The sequence below is a fragment of the Ornithorhynchus anatinus genome, chromosome 3 (assembly GCF_004115215.2).
Source record: "Ornithorhynchus anatinus isolate Pmale09 chromosome 3, mOrnAna1.pri.v4, whole genome shotgun sequence".
NCBI lineage: Eukaryota > Metazoa > Chordata > Mammalia > Monotremata > Ornithorhynchidae > Ornithorhynchus > Ornithorhynchus anatinus.
The window spans coordinates 6,692,807-6,709,009 of record NC_041730.1 but is presented as its reverse complement, the minus strand read 5'-3'; the positions used below and the strand labels follow the sequence as shown (position 1 = coordinate 6,709,009).

The 16,203-nt window shown below is 77.4% G+C and overlaps 3 protein-coding genes across 4 annotated transcripts in view; 1 reads left to right on the top strand and 2 right to left on the bottom strand.

Moving 5' to 3' along the window:
* Positions 1-12,680, top strand: part of PC (pyruvate carboxylase) — a 100,516-nt gene extending 87,836 nt beyond the window's left edge. The window contains 11 exon segments of the mRNA XM_029059810.2: positions 8,338-8,482; positions 8,727-8,816; positions 8,905-9,126; positions 9,336-9,492; positions 9,941-10,181; positions 10,289-10,538; positions 10,834-11,078; positions 11,314-11,493; positions 11,668-11,916; positions 12,065-12,205; positions 12,367-12,680. Coding sequence (XP_028915643.1) covers positions 8,338-8,482; positions 8,727-8,816; positions 8,905-9,126; positions 9,336-9,492; positions 9,941-10,181; positions 10,289-10,538; positions 10,834-11,078; positions 11,314-11,493; positions 11,668-11,916; positions 12,065-12,205; positions 12,367-12,615 — 2,169 coding nt within the window. The 3' untranslated portion in view covers positions 12,616-12,680.
* Positions 520-7,362, bottom strand: LRFN4 (leucine rich repeat and fibronectin type III domain containing 4). The gene is made up of 3 exons (XM_029060245.1): positions 6,488-7,362; positions 1,866-3,281; positions 520-1,081 (listed from the first exon to the last, which is right to left on the bottom strand). Exons 1-3 carry the CDS (start codon positions 7,360-7,362, stop codon positions 520-522), a joined length of 2,853 nt encoding a protein of 950 aa, XP_028916078.1.
* A 648-nt stretch (positions 12,681-13,328) lies between the features above and the next one.
* Positions 13,329-16,054, bottom strand: RCE1 (Ras converting CAAX endopeptidase 1). Of its 2 annotated transcripts, XM_029060616.2 has the most exons (8): positions 15,840-16,054; positions 15,528-15,630; positions 15,355-15,438; positions 15,123-15,201; positions 14,807-14,974; positions 14,547-14,618; positions 14,042-14,104; positions 13,329-13,891 (listed from the first exon to the last, which is right to left on the bottom strand). In XM_029060616.2, the coding sequence occupies exons 1-8, from the start codon at positions 16,037-16,039 to the stop codon at positions 13,653-13,655; spliced, it is 1,008 nt and encodes a 335-aa protein (XP_028916449.1). In that variant the 5' UTR covers positions 16,040-16,054; the 3' UTR covers positions 13,329-13,652. The 2 variants fall into 2 exon arrangements, with proteins under 2 accessions (XP_028916449.1, XP_028916450.1); XM_029060617.1 differs by lacking the exon at positions 15,840-16,054 and having other exon boundaries at positions 15,355-15,434; positions 15,528-15,614.
* Positions 16,055-16,203: the final 149 nt, after the last annotated feature.

The window sequence follows — 16,203 nt, the reverse complement described above, 5'->3', positions numbered from 1 at the left end:
GGGGACTAGCCCGGGGCGCCTGCCTCCCCGCGAGGCAGAAACGGGGGCTTGAAAGGAGCCCGTCACCCCAGGCTCCGAGGGGCTCCCCCGCGGGGCCCCCCTCCCGCCCCCGCCCCCGACGGGACGAGGCCGGAGACACGAGAGCTGAGGCTTCCTCAACGTTTTATTAAGAATCAGACCGAGACCTCGGGCCCCCGTCCCCCGCGGCCCGGGGTCCCGGGACGCCGCAGGCGCTTCTCAGCGGCGGTCTCCCTGCCCCTCGCCGCAGCCCGAGGGGAGGGTCGGGGAGGTGGGGGGAACCGAGGCACGGAGAGTCAGAGCCGGGGGCAGAACCCGGCCCCGCAGAACCCCCCCCGTCCAGGGTTCTCTCTCTCTCTCTCTCTCTCTCTCTCTGCCAGACCCGGCCGTCCTCCCGGAGCCGGCCCCCGGGGGTCCCGGCCCCCGGCTGAGCCCCCCGCCCCCGCGGGCCCGGGGCCCGGCGCCCGGCCGGCCCCCGGGGCTCTCCGGTCCCCTCCCCCCTCACACCACGCTCTCCTCCAGCCGCTCTCCGCTGCCCCCCGTCCCCCGACGGGCCGCGGCCAGGAGCCCCCCGTGGACCGAGTGGCTCCGGCGGGCCCAGACCCCTCCCAGACGCTTGGCGTAGCCGTAGCAACCGGCCCCCTCCCCCAGGTCCAGGGAGCAGCTCCGCTGGGGACGGGGCGGAGGGCTTCGGGGAGGGTGGGGCTCGGGGCCGGGGCCGGGGCCGCCGTTGGTCTGCGACTGGACGTGGCTGAGCTTGAGGGGGAGGCGGGCGGCCCCGCCCCCCCGGCCCCGAACCAGCAAGGCCACCGTGAAGACCAGTAAGGCCGCCACCAGGACGCCGCCCACGGCCACGGTCAGGGTCCCACCCAGGACGTGGGCCCGCAGGGCGCGACACAGGGGCGTGGCCGGCGGGGTGGAGAAGCGGGCGCAGCCCAGCAGCCGGGGGGCCGGGAGGTCCGAGGGCGCGGCGGCCGGCGACAGGGCCAGGACGCACAGGTCGTAGTCGGCCCCGGGGATCAGGTGCCTCAGGAGGAAGTGGCGGCTGGAGGCCGGGATGATCCTGCAGGGAACACGGAGGGGAGGCGGGAGACGAGGAGGGGGAGGTGGACGGGGAGGCAGGAGCAGGAGGAGGAGCAGGAGGAGGAGCAGGAGGGGGACGGTCGGCACCGTCGGGGCAACCGCCACCGGGCCATCTCGTCCCTCCCGCCCAGCGTCCCCCAGGCCTGGACGGTGGTCCCGTGGGCCGGCTCGGGTTCCTCTCCTCCCCATCCGGGGTGCCCGGCCCCACCCCCTGGCCCTCCCGCCCCTCTCCCCCCCCCCCCCACAGACACACCCAAGGGCACGCACACACTCAGCCACCAGACCCAGATGCCGACGTCAGGCACGTAGAGACGCAGACGGACACGGCAGCGCTCGAGGCACGGGCAGAGGATGCGGTCGGACAGACGGGGGCCGCCGCCCACCGACCGAGATGCACGGGCTCAGGTCGGCGGGCCGGCCCCCGCGCGCCCAGATCCCCCGAGATTCTCGCACCCGGCCCCGGGGAGGGCGGGGAAGATCACCCCCGGGCCGGGCCGCGGGCGGGTCGGGCGCCCTCCTCCTCTCCCCTCCCCGCCGCCACCTGGGCCCGTTCACGGCTTCCGTCCCGGCCTCCCGCGGCCCCTCGCGCCCCGGACCCGGGCCCTCGGCGGCCCCGCCCCGGCGGGGCCGGGGTGGGGGGGGAGGCGGGGAGAGCAGGCGGGTCGGCGGCGGAGCCGGAGGAGCGAGGGGATCGGGAGGGGACCGAGGGGGGCGGCCGCGGGGCCGGGGGCCGGGGAGGCGGTAGGAAGCGCCGGTCCCCTCACCGGTAGATGGGGGTCTCGTCCTCGCTGCTGTTGTACCGGATCTGGAACGTCCAGACGGGCTCCTCCGGCCGGCCGGGCCCCCAGCTGACCAGGCCCGAGGTGGCCGTCACCTCGGCCACGGCCACGGCCGGCCCGGCCCCGCGGGCCCCCTCGCCCTCGGCGGCGGCGCGGGCCGAGGCGGCGATGTCCGAGGGCCCCGGCCGCCCGCCCGGGCCGCCGGCGTCGCCGCCGCGGGGCAGGGCCAGGACCCGCAGCTCCACCCGGGCCGTGGCCTCCCCGGCCGGGTTGGTGGCGACGCAGGCGTAGGCCCCGGCGTCCCCGGCGCCCGCGGCGCCGATCTCCAGGGTCCCGTTGGGGAACGACCGGGCCCGCGAGGAGTTGGCCACCAGGCGGTCGTCGGGCCCCACCCAGTGCGTGGCCGGGGCGGGGTCCCCCAGGGCCCGGCAGCGCAGCACGGCCCGCTGGCCCTCCAGCACCCAGAGGCGCTGCGTGTGGCGGGCGATGAGCGGGGGCTCGCAGGAGAAGTCGCCCTCGGGCACGGTCCAGAAGTAGCGCCCGGCCAGGCCCGGCGGCGAGGCGCACGTCTCCAGCTCGTCCGGCCTGGGCAGGCGCCGCAGCCACAGCAGCTCGCAGTTGCAGTGCAGCGGGTTGCCGCCGAAGCTCAGGGACAGCGGGGGCGCGGGCGAGGAGGCCGGCGGGGCCCCGGCCCCCGGCCCCCGGGCGAAGAGCGGGTCCGGGGCCAGCGTGGCCAGCCGGTTGGAGGTCAGGTCGAGGCGGGACAGCCGGCCCAGCCGGGCGAAGGCCCCGGGGGGCAGCGCGTCGATGAGGTTGTGGTCCAGGTTGAGGGTGTGCAGCTCCAGCATGGCCCCGACGCCCGGCCAGGGCGCCCGGCGCAGGTTGTTGTAGGACAGGTCCAGGTCCTCCAGGCTGGCCAGGAAGTCGTCGAAGGCCCCCGGCGCGATGCGGCCCAGCTGGTTGCCGCTGAGGATCAGGTGCCGCAGGTTGACCGGGCCCCGCAGGCTGGCCGCCCCCAGCTCGGCCAGCCGGTTGCCGTCCAGGTGCAGGGAGCGGAGGCTCTCCAGGTCGCCGAAGGCGCGGGCGCCGATGCGGGCGATGGCGTTGCGCGACAGGGTCAGGTCCACCAGGCCGCTCATGTTGCGGAAGTCGGGCGGGCCCAGGGCCCGGATGAAGTTGTCGGCCAGCCGCAGCTCCACCGTGCGCCGGTCCACGTCGGGCGGCACGGACAGCAGGCCCCGGTGGGCGCACAGGGTGCTCAGGGACTCGGACAGGTTCTGGCAGACGCAGGCCGTCGGGCAGGCGGCCGCCCCGCCGGGCAGCAGGGCCGCCGCCGCCGCCGCCGCCGCCACCACCACGGCCGCCAGCGGCGGCGGGCGCGGCGGGGCCATGGCGGGCGCCCTGCGAGGGAAGGGAGGGGGTGGGCGCCGGCCCCGCGGGCCCCCCGGCCGCCCCCCGGCCCGGCCCCCCCGGGCCCCGGGGAGGAGGGGCCCGGTCGGGGACGGGGCCCGGGCCTTCCGGGTGTCCCCCGGGGCACCCCGGCGCTCCCTCCTCCTCCTCGCCCCCGTCAGGGTGTCTCTCCCCCTCCCCTCCCCTCCCCTCCCCCAGCCCGGCTGCCCCCGCCGTTCCTCCTTCCCTCCGTCCTTCCGTCTCTCCCTCCGTCCTTCCGTCTCTCCATCCTCCTCTCCCTCCGTCCTTCCCTCCCTCCGTCCTTCAGTCTCTCCATCTTTCCCTCCCTCCATCCTTCCGTCTCTCCGTCCTCCTCTCCCTCCGTCCTTCCCTCCCTCCATCCTTCCGTCTCTCCATCCTCCTCTCCCACCAGCCTTCAGTCTCTCCATCCTTCCCTCCCTCCACCTTCCGTCTCTCCATCCTTCCCTCCCTCCATCCTTCCGTCTCTCCATCCTCCTCTCCCTCCGTCCTTCCCTCCCTCCATCCTTCCGTCTCTCCATCCTTCCGTCCCTCCGTCCTTCCCTCCCTCCATCCTTTCCCGCCTCCATCCTTCCGTCCGACCGTCCGTCCGTCCGTCCCTCCCTGCGCCCGTCTCCCCCGCGCCCCCCGGTCCTCTGCTCACCTTGGGGCCCCGGTCCCCGGGGTGTCAGTCCCGGGGTCCCCCCGGGCGGCGGCGGCGGCGGCGGCGGCGGAGCCCCCTCCCCATGGCGCTCGGGCTGCCGGCTCGGCCCGGCCGGGCAGGGCTGGGCTGGCCGCGGGGGCGCGCGCGGAGGGGGGCGCGGGGCGGGGGCGCGCGGGGAGGGGAGGGGAAGGGAAGGGAAGGGTCCCCGCGCCGGGGTCACCGCCGCCCCCGCCGCCCCGGGCCGTGGCCGCGCCTCCTCATCGTCCCCCGGGGGAGCCCTGCTCGCGGCTCCCGCGCACAAGGACCCCCCAACACCCCCACCCCCCGCAGTCGGACGGAGGGAGGGAGGGAGGGAGCGCGGGCCGCTGCAGCGCCGCCCCGGGCCCCCCTCCCCAGCGCCCGGCCCCGGCGCCCCCCCGCGCAGCCTTTCCCAACGCGGGCCGCCCCACGGAGAGGCGCCGCAGCGGCGCGGGCACGGGGCGCGGCCACGGGGCGCGGCCCCGGCCACCGGGCGCGGGCACAGTCCCGGGGAGCCCCCGGCCGCCCGCCTCTCTCGGCCCTCCGCCCTCCCTCCGTGGCCACCGGCCGGTCCCGGGCTGAAGGTGACCGGTCCTTGCGCATCCCCCGCTCACGTGGCCGCCCGGACGCCCAATGGCGCCGGCCCGGGACCCCCCGCCGACCCCCCGCCGCCCCATCCCCTCCCTCCCCACCCCGGCCCGCCCCGCGGCCTGCCAGCCCCCCATCCGGGTCGCGGGGGGCGGCGGGGGACACCCAGTGTGGGCCCCCCCCCCACCCCTCTTGGGGAAGGGGGGCGGGCGGGCCTCTCCGGACCGGGCGGGAGTCCCCACCGAGCCCGTGGGCCCCCCGTGGTAACGATGACGACCATAACGATGATGATGATAGCATTCGTCGAGCGCTCGCTATGGGCCGAGCCCGCTCCGAGCGCCCCATCGGCCGTCCACCTGGGGCTCGGCGGTCTTCCTGCCCATTTTCCAGATGAGGTCGCCGAGGCCCAGAGAAGCGAAGCGACGCGCCCCGAGTCGCCACGGCCGACGCGGCGGAGCCGGGATCGGAACCCCACGCCCTCCGACTCCCGAGCCCGGGCCTTTTCCCGGGCCACGCCGGTCGCGGGGGGTCTGGGTTCTAAGAACGAAGGACGGAACCTGCCGGGCTCGGACCCTCCCCGGCCCGGACCCTCCCCGGCCCGTCCTCCCGGGAGGACCCGGGGCGTGGGGACCTGGGGCGGGGCCCGGCGTCCGGGGAGAGCCCGCCCCGACGGCCCGCGTCCGCGACCCCGCCGTCCCGTCGGCGCGGGTCCGTCCGGGCGCCCCTCCGTTCCCCCGCCGGGCCTCCTCTGTGGGCGGGGAGACGCCTCCTCGGCCCATCCCGGGGCGGCCGCTCGGGCGTCCGGCCGTGACCCGGCCTCGGCCCCCACCCCGCGCGGGAGCCGTGTCCCGGCGGACCGGTCGGCCCCGTCGCGGCGGCTGCCGCTCGCCGGGGGGTCCGCGGCGGCGACGCCGATGGCCGGAGGAGGGCCGGCGGCCCCGTGGCGTCGGGAGGGTAGAGCGGCCGCTTCTGCCCTTCCGCCCGTCCCCCCGACGGTCCGTCCCCGTTGGACGGGGCGTCTCGCGGGCTTTTGGCGGGAAGACGGCCCGCGGGGCCTCGGGGCGGCCCCGCGTCTCCTCCGGAGACCCAGGCGCCCGAGACGGGGAGCGGGGCCCCCCGGGTGCGGCGGCTCGCCCCGGGTTCTCGTCCCGGCTCCGCCGCTCGTCCGCCGTGCGACCTCGGGCGAGTCGCTTCGCTTCTCTGGGCCTCGGTGACCTCGCCTGTGAAATGGGGATCGAGACTGAGCCCCCCCCGTGGGACGGGGACCGCGCCCAACCGTTTCCGCTCCTATCCGTCCCAGCGCTGAGTACGTGCCTGGCGCAGAGCGAGCGCTTAAGAAACACCGGAATTATTATGATTCTCCTCGGTCCCCTCCCCGCGCAAGCTTTCCCCCGCACCTTCTCTCCCTCTCTTCCCCACCTCCCCGTCTTGCCCGTCCCAACCTCCCTCCTGGTCTCTCCTCTTCCTGCCTTTCGGTCGACCGATCGGTAACGTGTATCGAGCGCTTCCCGTGTGCTGGAGCGCTGTTCTAAGCGCCCTGCACGGGGCAGTTCAGTAGAGCTGGTGGACGTGTTCCCTCCCCACGAGGAACACATCCCGTTAGCTCGCGTCTACCCCGGCGCTTAGAACGGCGCCTGGCACCTAGTGAGCGCTTCAAAAACACCACTACAGAGAGGAGCCCGCGGTCCGGAGGGCGACCCAGATGTCAAATGACGGATGCGGACGCGAGCGCCGTGGGGCCGAGGGCGGGGTGAGGACGAGGCGCTCACCCTCCCGCCTCGACGTGTCCCGCCTTGCCCGCTTCTGTCCCTCTGTGCCTCCTTCCTTCTCCGCAGCGACCGCCTGGGCCCGTCCCACCTCCGTCTCCCAACTCCACCGAGGGGGTTGCGGTTCCGGGAGAGGAGAGTGCCCGCCCGGGAGGGAGAGGGGCCTTCTCGCCGCCGGAGGCCGGCGGGCCGTGGAGAGCGGCAGCGTCACGGCTCCCGGGGCGTCCCGAGCGGTCCCCGGGCCGGCGCCGGCCCCTCTCCCCCGTAGAGCTTCCACCCTGGGCCGACCCGACGCCGTCCACGGCCCCGCGGGCCGGCCGTCCCGGCGGGGGCAAAGCGAACCCCCGCCGCGTTGGAGCCGGAGAGCCTTTCGGGGGGCTCCCGGGAGGGCGCGCCGCCCCGGGGAGAAGCGGCCGCCCGGAGACGGGCTTTCCCCGGCCCCGGGGAGCCTAGGGGCCGGGCCGCGGCCAGCGAGGCCCGTGGCGGGTCCGCCTCTCCCGCCTCCCTCGGGCCGGCCGGGGCCCCTCCCGACCCCCGGCGCCCCTCTCCGCCCGCTGCCCTCCGGGGAGGGCCGGCGGAGGACGGGGCCGAAGGGGCGCGGCGGGCAGGGCCGGCGACCTCTCCCCGAGCCACGGGCGGCTGGGGGACGCCCGGGTCCCGGGAGCGTCTCAGGAGTCCCTCCGGCCGGGTCTCCCCCACCGACCCCCGACCCCACGGTTCCTCCCCCACCCAGGAGCCGGCTCTCAGGCTTTGGAGGAGAGTCCGACCCGGCCTCGCCGGCCACCCCCGCCGCCCCCGACCTTGACGGCTCAGCGTGGAGGTGCCACGCTGGGAGCTCGGCGGCGGCCGCGGCCGCCCCGGATCGAGGAGCCCGGCGCCGGGCCCGGCCGCGAGAGGGGCCCGAGGCGCGGCGGACCGAGGCCCCGCAGCCGGCGGCGCCGTCCGGACCGGGACGGCCCGGAGCCCAGGAGCCGTGGGTGCGGCGGACCCGGGGCTCCGGAACCCAGGAGCCGTGGCGAGGAAGCAAGTAGGGCGCCATCGACCCCCGCGGCCCGGGACCCGGCCCGCCCGCGGAGCCGGCGCCTCCCTGGGGTGCGGACGGGGGTCTCGGCCCCCGCCGCCCGGCTCCCGCTTCCCCGCCTCGCGGCCTCCCTCCCGCCGCCCCTCACCGCGACCCGCCCCCGCCCCCGCCTCGCGGAGCCACCGCGCCGTGCCCGGCCTCACGCCCTACGACCTCTCCCCCTGGCCCCGGGGCCCCGGCGACGCCGGTTCGCCGGCCCCCGGCCTCGGGCCACGCCGTCCGCCTGCACCCCGCGCCGCCGCCGGGCCGCCCCGCCCCCGCACACCCTCTCCCCGCCTAGGGCCGCCTAGCTCGGCCGCCCCGTGCCCCCCCCGGGGTGTGGCAGAGGTCAGCCGCCCTCTGCTCCGGGGGCCCGCGGAGGTCAGCCGTCCCGTGTCCCCGGGGAGCCCCGGAGGTCGGCCGCCCCTGCCCCGGGGGAGTCACGGAGGTCGGCCGACCCCTTCCCTAGGGGAGCCCCGGGGGTCGGCCGCCCGGCCGAAAGAATAAGGCCCACTTGCTCGAGGGCCAGACTCCGGCCCTCCCTGCGTCTGCCCCTCGTCACTCTTCTGCCCCACCGGCCGTCCCCGCCCTCGGGGCGGGGGTGGGAGTCGAGGCCACGTGAGCCCCGGCCCGTTGCCGGGGGGGGGGGGGGGGGCCTCCCTGTCCCGGGGTGGCTAGAAGACAGCGGGCGGCCGGACCGAGCCAGGGGCCGGGGCCGGGGCCGGGGCCGTACGTCTGCCTGCTCTCACGCGGCCCCCGGGCTCTCCTGCATGACGCCCCGGGCCTGGGGGTGGGGGGGCAGGGAGCGGGGGCAGCGAGGCGACGGCCCCCGGGGAGGAGGGACCTGGGGGGCGGCTCCGGTCCTTCCCCTCCCCCAGGTCTGCCTGGCCCCCCAGGTCTGCCTGGCCACGATGACCCCCCACCCCCCGTATCCTCCCCTCTTCCGTCCCGCAGACCAACATCCCGTTCCTGCAAAACGTGCTCAACAACCAGCAGTTCCTGGCGGGAACCGTGGACACCCAGTTCATCGACGAGAACCCGGAGCTCTTCCAGCTGCGGCCCGTGCAGAACCGGGCCCAGAAGCTGCTGCACTACCTGGGTCAGACCCCCCCCCCCCCCCGGCCCCCGCCCGGGCCCCCTCCCGGCCGCGCCAGCCCCGTCCCGTTCCCTCCGTGAGCCCCGACCCGCGGCCCTCCCTCGGCCCCTCGCCGCCCGCTCCCGCCCCCGGCCGCGACCCTCCCTGCGTCCCTCGCCGCCCGCTCGGGGACTCCCCCCGCCCCACCCTCCCGCCTCCTCCCTCCGTCCGGCGGCTCACCGGCTGCCGGGGCGCCGTCGGCCCTCAGGTCACGTGATGGTCAACGGCCCCACGACCCCCCTCCCCGTCAACGCCGGCCCCAGCTCCGTCGACCCCGTGGTGCCCCCCGTGCCCATCGGTGAGTCCCCCCTCCTCCCGGGGGGGCGGGGGTGGGAGGGGGCCCCGCGGCCGGGCCCCCGACCCACCCCCCGCCCCTCGGTCCCCAGGTCCCCCTCCGGCCGGTCTCCGGGACGTCCTGCTGCGGGAGGGGCCGGAGGGCTTCGCCCGGGCCGTGCGCCGCCACCCTGGCCTGCTGCTCATGGACACGACCTTCAGGGACGCCCACCAGTCCCTCCTGGCCACCCGCGTGCGCACCCACGACCTCAAGAAGATCGCCCCTTTCGTGGCCCACAACTTTAGCAGCCTCTTCAGCGTGGAGAACTGGGGGGGTGAGGCTTCCCTGCCCCCGGCCGGGGGCGGGAGGGGGAAGGGGGGGGCGGGGTCCCGGCTCCAAACCCCCGCCCGGGCCGACCCGGAGGCGGGGAGGGCGGACGCCCCCGGCCGCGAGCGGGAGACCCGCGGGCCGGGCCGTGGGCCCCGACGGCCCCCCGTCCCCCCCCTGACCCGCCCCCGTCCGTCCCCCGCCCCCTCCCCCCAGGAGCCACGTTCGACGTCTCCATGCGCTTCCTGTACGAGTGTCCGTGGCGACGGCTGCAGGAGCTGCGGGAGCTGATCCCGAACATCCCCTTCCAGATGCTGCTGCGCGGGGCCAACGCCGTGGGCTACACCAATTACCCCGACAACGTCGTCTTCAAGTGAGCCGCCCCCCCGCCCCCCAACGGCCCCCAACCGCGCCGGGCGAGGCCGCGGCCGGGGAGAGGAGGAGCCGGACCTCCAACGGCCCCCAACGGCCGCCCGCCGCCTCCGGCCCTGCCGGCCGGACTCCGGGCCCTCCTCTGGGTTCGGCCCTCCGGGGGGGAGCGGGGGCGGGGGGCACCCGGGAGCCGGGGCCGGGGCAACTAGGGCGAGGGCATCCGAGGGTCGGGGGCAACCGGCGGCGGGGGACCGGGCGGGGCCGGGGGCCCGGTTCAGAGGCCGGAGGAGGCGGCGGGGGGCGGGGAAGAGGTGGGGGGGGCGGAGGGGAGCCCGGGCCGGGACCGGGAGACCGACGGGAGCCGGGGGCCGGGGGCCGGGCCGGCGGGGCAGGGAGGGGGCCGGGGCCGGGGCCGGGGCCGGGCCGCAGCCCCTCCCCGCGGTCGGCAGGTTCTGCGAGGTGGCCAAGGAGAACGGGATGGACGTCTTCCGCGTCTTCGACTCCCTCAACTACCTGCCCAACCTGCTGCTGGGCATGGAGGCGGCGGGGAGCGCGGGGGCCGTGGTGGAGGCCGCCATCTCCTACACCGGCGACGTGGCCGACCCCAGCCGCGCCAAGTACTCGCTCGCCTACTACCTGGGGCTGGCCGAGGAGCTGGTGCGGGCCGGCACCCACATCCTCTGCATCAAGGTACCGCCCCGGGCCCGCCCCTCCCCCGGCCGCCGGCGGCCCCGGGACCCCCCCCCCGCCGCCGCCGCCGTCGCCGCCGTCGCCGCTGACCGGCCCTTCCTCCGCAGGACATGGCGGGGCTGCTGAAGCCGGCGGCCTGCACCATGCTGGTGGGCTCCCTGCGCGAGCGCTTCCCGGACGTGCCCCTGCACGTCCACACCCACGACACGTCCGGGGCGGGCGTGGCCGCCATGCTGGCCTGCGCCCAGGCCGGGGCCGACGTGGTGGACGTGGCGGCCGACTCCATGTCGGGGATGACGTCCCAGCCCAGCATGGGCGCCCTGGTGGCCTGCTCCCGCGGGACGCCGCTCGATACGGGTACCGTGGTCGCCCCGCCCCGCCCGCTCCCCCGACATCCCCCGGGACATCCCCCGGGACATCCCCCGGTCGCCGCCCGCCCCTCGGGAGCGGGAAGGGCCGGGGCGAGCCGTCCCCCCGCGGGGGGGGGGGGGGGCGGGGCGCCGCCGGGGTCGGGGGGAGGGGGCTCCGGCCTCCGCCCGCGGGGGGCCGGGGGGCCGCGGGTCCCGGCCTCCCCGCTCCGGGGCCCCGGGGGGCCGGGCCCCCGGCCTCGGCCCCGCGCGGCTCCAGCTCCCCCCTCCCCCCGGCTCCCCAGGGGTGACCCTGGAGCGGGTGTTCGACTACAGCGAGTACTGGGAGGGGGCTCGCGGACTGTACGCCCCCTTCGACTGCACGGCCACCATGAAGTCCGGCAACGCGGACGTCTACGAGAACGAGATCCCCGGCGGCCAGTACACCAACCTGCACTTCCAGGCCCACAGCATGGGGCTGGGAGCCAAGTTCAAGGAGGTCAAGAAGGCCTACGTGGAGGCCAATCAGATGCTGGGCGACCTCATCAAGGTGCGCGGGGGGGGGGGCGGCCGGGCGAGGGGGAGGGGGTGGGAGGCGGGCGCCCGGGGAAGGGGCCGGCCCGGCCGTCGGCCGACCCGTCGGCCCGCGGGATCCGTCGGGCGCTCGCCGCCCGAGAGAGCTCCCCCGATGCGGCGCGCGGGGAGCTCGCGGGGGCGGATCCGGTCCGGGCCCCGGCGGAGCTCTCCGTCCGGCTCCATCGCCGCCCCCCCCCCCCGCCCCCCAGGTGACTCCGTCCTCCAAGATCGTGGGCGACCTGGCCCAGTTCATGGTGCAGAACGGGCTGAACCGGGCCGAGGCCGAGGCCCAGGCCGAGGAGCTGTCCTTCCCCCGCTCCGTGGTGGAGTTCCTGCAGGGCTACATCGGCGTGCCCCACGGCGGCTTCCCGGAGCCCCTGCGCTCCAAGGTGCCGGGCGCCGCCCCCCCCGGGAGGGGCCGGGGGAAGGGACGCGGGCCACCGGGTGGATGGGCGGGGGGACCCGGGTGACCGGGAAGCCCCCCGGGCGGATGGGCGGGGCGGGGGCCCCGGCGGGGAGGGGGTCCGCCGGCCGAGCCCCGCGGTGGCCCGTCTCCCCTCCAGGTGCTGAAGGACCTGCCGCGGGTGGAGGGCCGCCCGGGCGCCTCCATGGCCCCCCTGGACCTGGAGGCCCTGGAGAAGGAGCTGGCGGAGCGGCACGGGGACGAGATCACCCCGGAGGACGTGCTGTCGGCCGCCATGTACCCCGACGTCTTCGGCCAGTTCAAGGACTTCACGGGCGCCTTCGGCCCCGTGGACAGCCTCAACACCCGCCTCTTCCTGCAGGGTCCCAAGATCGCCGAGGAGGTCGAGGTCGGCGGCCCGGCGGCCCGGAACCCCGGTCCCTCCGCCCTCCTCTTCTCCGCCCTCTGTCTCCTTCCTCCCGCCCTCCCGCCTCCCCTTCCAGCGACCCACCTCCCCGTCGGCGGGCCCCCGGCCCTGACCCTCCCCTCCCCCACAGGTGGAACTGGAACGGGGCAAGACCCTGCACATCAAGGCCCTGGCCCTGGGAGACCTAAACCTGGCCGGCCAGAGGCAGGTCTTCTTCGAACTCAACGGGCAGCTGCGCTCCATCCTGGTCAAGGACACCCAGGCCATGAAGGTGCCCGGGCGGGGGCCGGACTCAGAGAGGGGGCGCGGGGGGGGGCGGGCCCGGGAGGGGAGCCCGGGGGGCCGGAGGCCCGGAGCGGGGAGCGGGCCGGGGGGGGGGGGGGGGGCCACGGCCCGGGTCCTGACGGCGCCCCCTCCGCCCCCTCCGCCCAGGAGATGCACTTCCACCCCAAGGCCCTGAAGGACGTCAAGGGCCAGATCGGGGCCCCGATGCCCGGGAAGGTCATCGACATCAAGGTGGAGGAGGGGGCGGCCGTGGCCAAGGGGCAGCCCCTGTGCGTGCTGAGCGCCATGAAGATGGAGACCGTGGTCACCTCGCCCCTGGCCGGCACCGTCCGCAAGGTCCACGTCGAGCTCGACGCGACCCTGGAAGGGGACGACCTGATCCTGGAGATCGAGTGACCGCCCCCTCCGGTCCGGCCGGCGGGGCCGGGGAGGGGCCGGGCCCGGCCCCGGCTCCTCCCGGAGACCACGCCGACCCCGGGGGACCGGCCCCGGGAGCGGAGCCACCCCGCCGCCCTCTCCGCCCCGTCCCGGCGCGCCCCGGGGCGGCCGCTCCCTCCCGTGGGGCCGGAGGCGGGCGGACGGACGGACGGACTACTTCCTCTGCCCGTCGCCCCCTGCCGAGGGGGGGGGGGGGGGGGGGGGCGCAGTCGTGGGGCGCGGGAGCAGAGGGGTGAGGGGAGGGCTCCCCCGCCCTCCCCGGCGCCCGGGACATTCACAGACTCAATAAAGCGGACCGTCATCTCCCCCGGCCCGGCCGAGCCTGTTTCCGGCCCCCTCCCCGGGGGGGTCGGGGGCGGCGGGAGGGGGCCCGGGCTCACCTCGCCCCGGAGACGGAGACCCAGGGTGTGTGTGTGTGAGTGCGTGTGTTTTCCGGCGGGGGCTTTGGGGGACCCCTTACCCCCCGATCCCTTCCATCCCCGAGCTGAGGCCTCGCCGGAAGGCGGAGAGCGGGGCCCGTCGGGGAAGGGGGAGCGGCTCCGGGGGCAGAACCCGCCCCCCCCCGTTTCTGCCCCCGGGGCGGGCGGGCACCCCGGCCCCAGAGGCGTCGAGTCCCACGCCAGCGGCGGAGCGAGGAGGTCCCGCCCGGAGCAGGAAGGCCAGAGCCCCCGTTACAGCAAGTTAAATCTCTTTAATCTCCGAATACAAAGTCCGATGCAAAAAGACAAATGAGAAAACCCTGGGAATCGGGGGAGGGCGCGGCGCCCCCCCCCCCGAGCGGCTCCCCGAGAGGGGGAGAGGAGCCGGGGGTCCGGGGGAGCCCCGGGTCCGACACGGGGAGGCGGGGACGGGGCGCCATCGGCTCCTCTCTCCGCTCCCCGCCCCCCGGGGGGCGGGGGGGCCGGGCTGCGGCCCCCTCTTCCTCCTCCTCGGCTACAAAAAATTCCTGAGATCACGGGGACCCCAGCGAGTCCGCGGGGGGCTGCGGGTGGGGGTCAGGAGCAGAGGGGCGCGCCGGCCCCCCCGGAGGCCCTCTCCTGGAGCAGGCAGAGGGGGAGGCTGCCGTAGAGGCCGGGGTCGGTCAGCGGCTGCAGCAGCAGCAGGAAGAGGCCGACGCCCAGGGCGTAGGCGGCCAGCAACGGGCGCCGCTGCGGGTGCTCCACCGCCGCCCACACCGCCGGGAAGCCCATGTAGTTGCAGAACGAGTGGCAGAGCACCGGCCCGATCAGGTGCCCTGAGGGGGCGAGGGGAGGCCCGGCGTCGGGGAGACGGGGAGCGGCCCGGGGCCCCGGCCCCCCGGCCCGCCCGCGCCCACCCGGACGCCACCCACCGGGCCGCGCCGAGCGGGGCGGGGGGCGGCGGAGGGGGAGGACCCGGGGGGTACCTGTGCGGATGAAGAGGAAGGCGGTGTAGGCCCCGAAGACGGCGGTGTAGGAGAACTGGAAGGCTGGCGGGCGTCGGGATAGGGATTAGGGCACGGTCGCGGCGGCGTGACCGTCGCGGTGCGCGTCGCCCGCTTACTACGTGCGAGGCGCACGGGGTGGTGGCGGGGAGAGGCCGTGGGGGGCCCCCAGGGGGTCCTCGAGCCCGCGGATTTCCCCTCCCTCACGCCCCCGGGGCCGGTCCCGCCTTCCCACCCCCTCGGGCGGGAGAGTCCCGGGGGGGCGGTGAAGGTGAGGGTGACGCCGGGCCGCTTCCCGACGGCCCGGCAGAGTGGCGGGCGTGGCGGTCCCGCCCTCCGATCGCCCCTCGGCCCTAGCCTACGTTGACACGGCGGCGGCGGGGGCCTCGGGGACACGGATGCGCCCCTTCTCCCCCACGTGGTGCGGGGGCCCCCGTGGGCAGAGGGCCCAGGGCCGGCCCCGCCGCGCTCCCCCCCGGCGCCTCACCTGCGGACAGGAAGATGCTCCCGACGCTGCCCTGGCGGAACCGCAGCTGCTCAATGATGTGGTGGAAATGGGCTGGAAGGGAAGGGCCCGTTACCCCCACCCTTCGCCGGCCGCGCCCCCCGTCCCGACCGGCCCCCGCCGGCTCCCGTCGGGCCCGGCTCGCCGCCCCGGCCGAGGATGGGGACGAAGGGGGAGGCGGGCTCCGCGGAGGGCGGGCGGCGGGCCTCGGCGGCCCGGCTCCCCCCCCCCCCGAAGCTCACCGACGCCGAAGAAGAGGGGACAGGTGAAGATGGCGGGGCCCAGGCCGGTGCAGGGCGTGAGCATGGGCAGCATGCAGGCTCGGAACACCAGCTCCTCCGTCAGCGGCGCGATCACCTGGTTCCGCAGCCACCGCATGTCCGTCAGGGAGCGCGCCCAGGCGCGGGGAGCTGGCGGGGGGCACGGGCTGATGCGGTGCGGGGGGCACGGGGGGAGGGGACGCCCGGGGCCACCGAGGAGGTCGGAGGGAGCCTGCCCCCCTCCGCCCCTCCGCGCCCCTCCGCCTCCTCCTCTCCCTCCCCCTCGCCGGGAGCTCACCCAGAGCGGTTTTCAGGCCCTCTGCCAGGTCCCGGGGGCAGTCCATGGTCAGCTGCAGCAGGGGGCCCAGGAACAGGACCTGCGAAGGCGGAGGCCGCAACGGCTGCCCACGGCCGCCCGGGCCCCAGCGGCCCCCACCCCCGCGCCCCTCCCGCCCCGTCCTCCCCGGCCCCGGGCGGCAGGACCGGGCCTCGCCCCGCTCCGCCCCGGGTGGGCCGGGGGAAGAGCCTACCATGGTGAGCACCAGGGGCAGCAGCGCGGCCGGGAAGATGCCTTCCAACCTGAAGCCCATCAAGGTGAACAGGGGTGTGCCTGGCTGAGCCAGAAGAAGATGGGGGGTCAGCGGGGCTCCGGGCCGGGCACCCGCCCCCCGACTCCCCCCCCCCCCCCCAGCCGCCCGTGCACCTGGATGCCGGTGAGCTCCCTCCAGAGCAGGAGGCACAGCGGGGACAGGCCGGACACCACCAGGACGCTGGTGAAACGCCTCTTGATGACGGCCGGGTGGTCTCTGCGGGGACTGGAGAGTCGGTGCGGGACCTTCTCCTTCCTTCCCCCCCCATCCCCATCCCCATCCCCATCCCCCCGTTACTCTGGGCTCCTACGGCGCCGGGCCCCGCCCCCTCCCCGGGGGCGCGCTTGACCTTCCGCCGCGGGGGCGCGCGCGCGCGCGCTCGGCCGCCGCCGCCGCCGCCGCCGCCGCCGCCCCAGCATCTCCACCTGGGCAGCTCACTCTTCCACACGTAGAGGCTGCCCACGTAGGAGCAGGCGAGGCTGAGGCAGGAGCAGACGGACACCCAGCAGCAGCAGAGGCCCGGCCCCGGGCCCGACCGCGCCGCCGCCGCCCCCGCCGCCTCGGGCTCCCGCTGGGGCCCGGAGAGCGACAGCAGGCGCAGCCCGTCCCCGCCCAGCGCCGCCATCGCGCTCCCTGGGCGCGCGCCCCGGCCCCGCCCCCCCCGGCGCGCGACGGTGACGCGCGCGCGCGCGCCGCCCGCCCGCAGCCAATCAGGGACGCCGGAGGGGGAGGGGGAACCACCGCCGTGACGTCACGGGGCGCCACGGCGCGCGCCCATTCATAATTCTC

Bases quoted from the DNA above. Each gene is read 5' to 3' on its own strand.
- LRFN4 (XM_029060245.1), bottom strand. From the start codon at position 7,362: ATGGCGCCCTACTTGCTTCCTCGCCACGGCTCCTGGGTTCCGGAGCCC. The intron at 3,282-6,487 runs GCCCCTCTCCCT...CTTCCCTCGCAG, and splicing joins CGGCCTCCGGCGGCGAGAAG to GGCGCCCGCCATGGCCCCGC. The intron at 1,082-1,865 runs GTGAGGGGACCG...TGTTCCCTGCAG, and splicing joins GACGAGACCCCCATCTACCG to GATCATCCCGGCCTCCAGCC.
- RCE1 (XM_029060616.2), bottom strand. From the start codon at position 16,039: ATGGCGGCGCTGGGCGGGGACGGGCTGCGCCTGCTGTCGCTCTCCGGG. The intron at 15,439-15,527 runs GTGCACGGGCGG...CTTCTGGCTCAG, and splicing joins GGGAGCTCACCGGCATCCAG to CCAGGCACACCCCTGTTCAC. The intron at 14,105-14,546 runs GTGAGGCGCCGG...GACGCCCGCCAG, and splicing joins GAGCATCTTCCTGTCCGCAG to CCTTCCAGTTCTCCTACACC.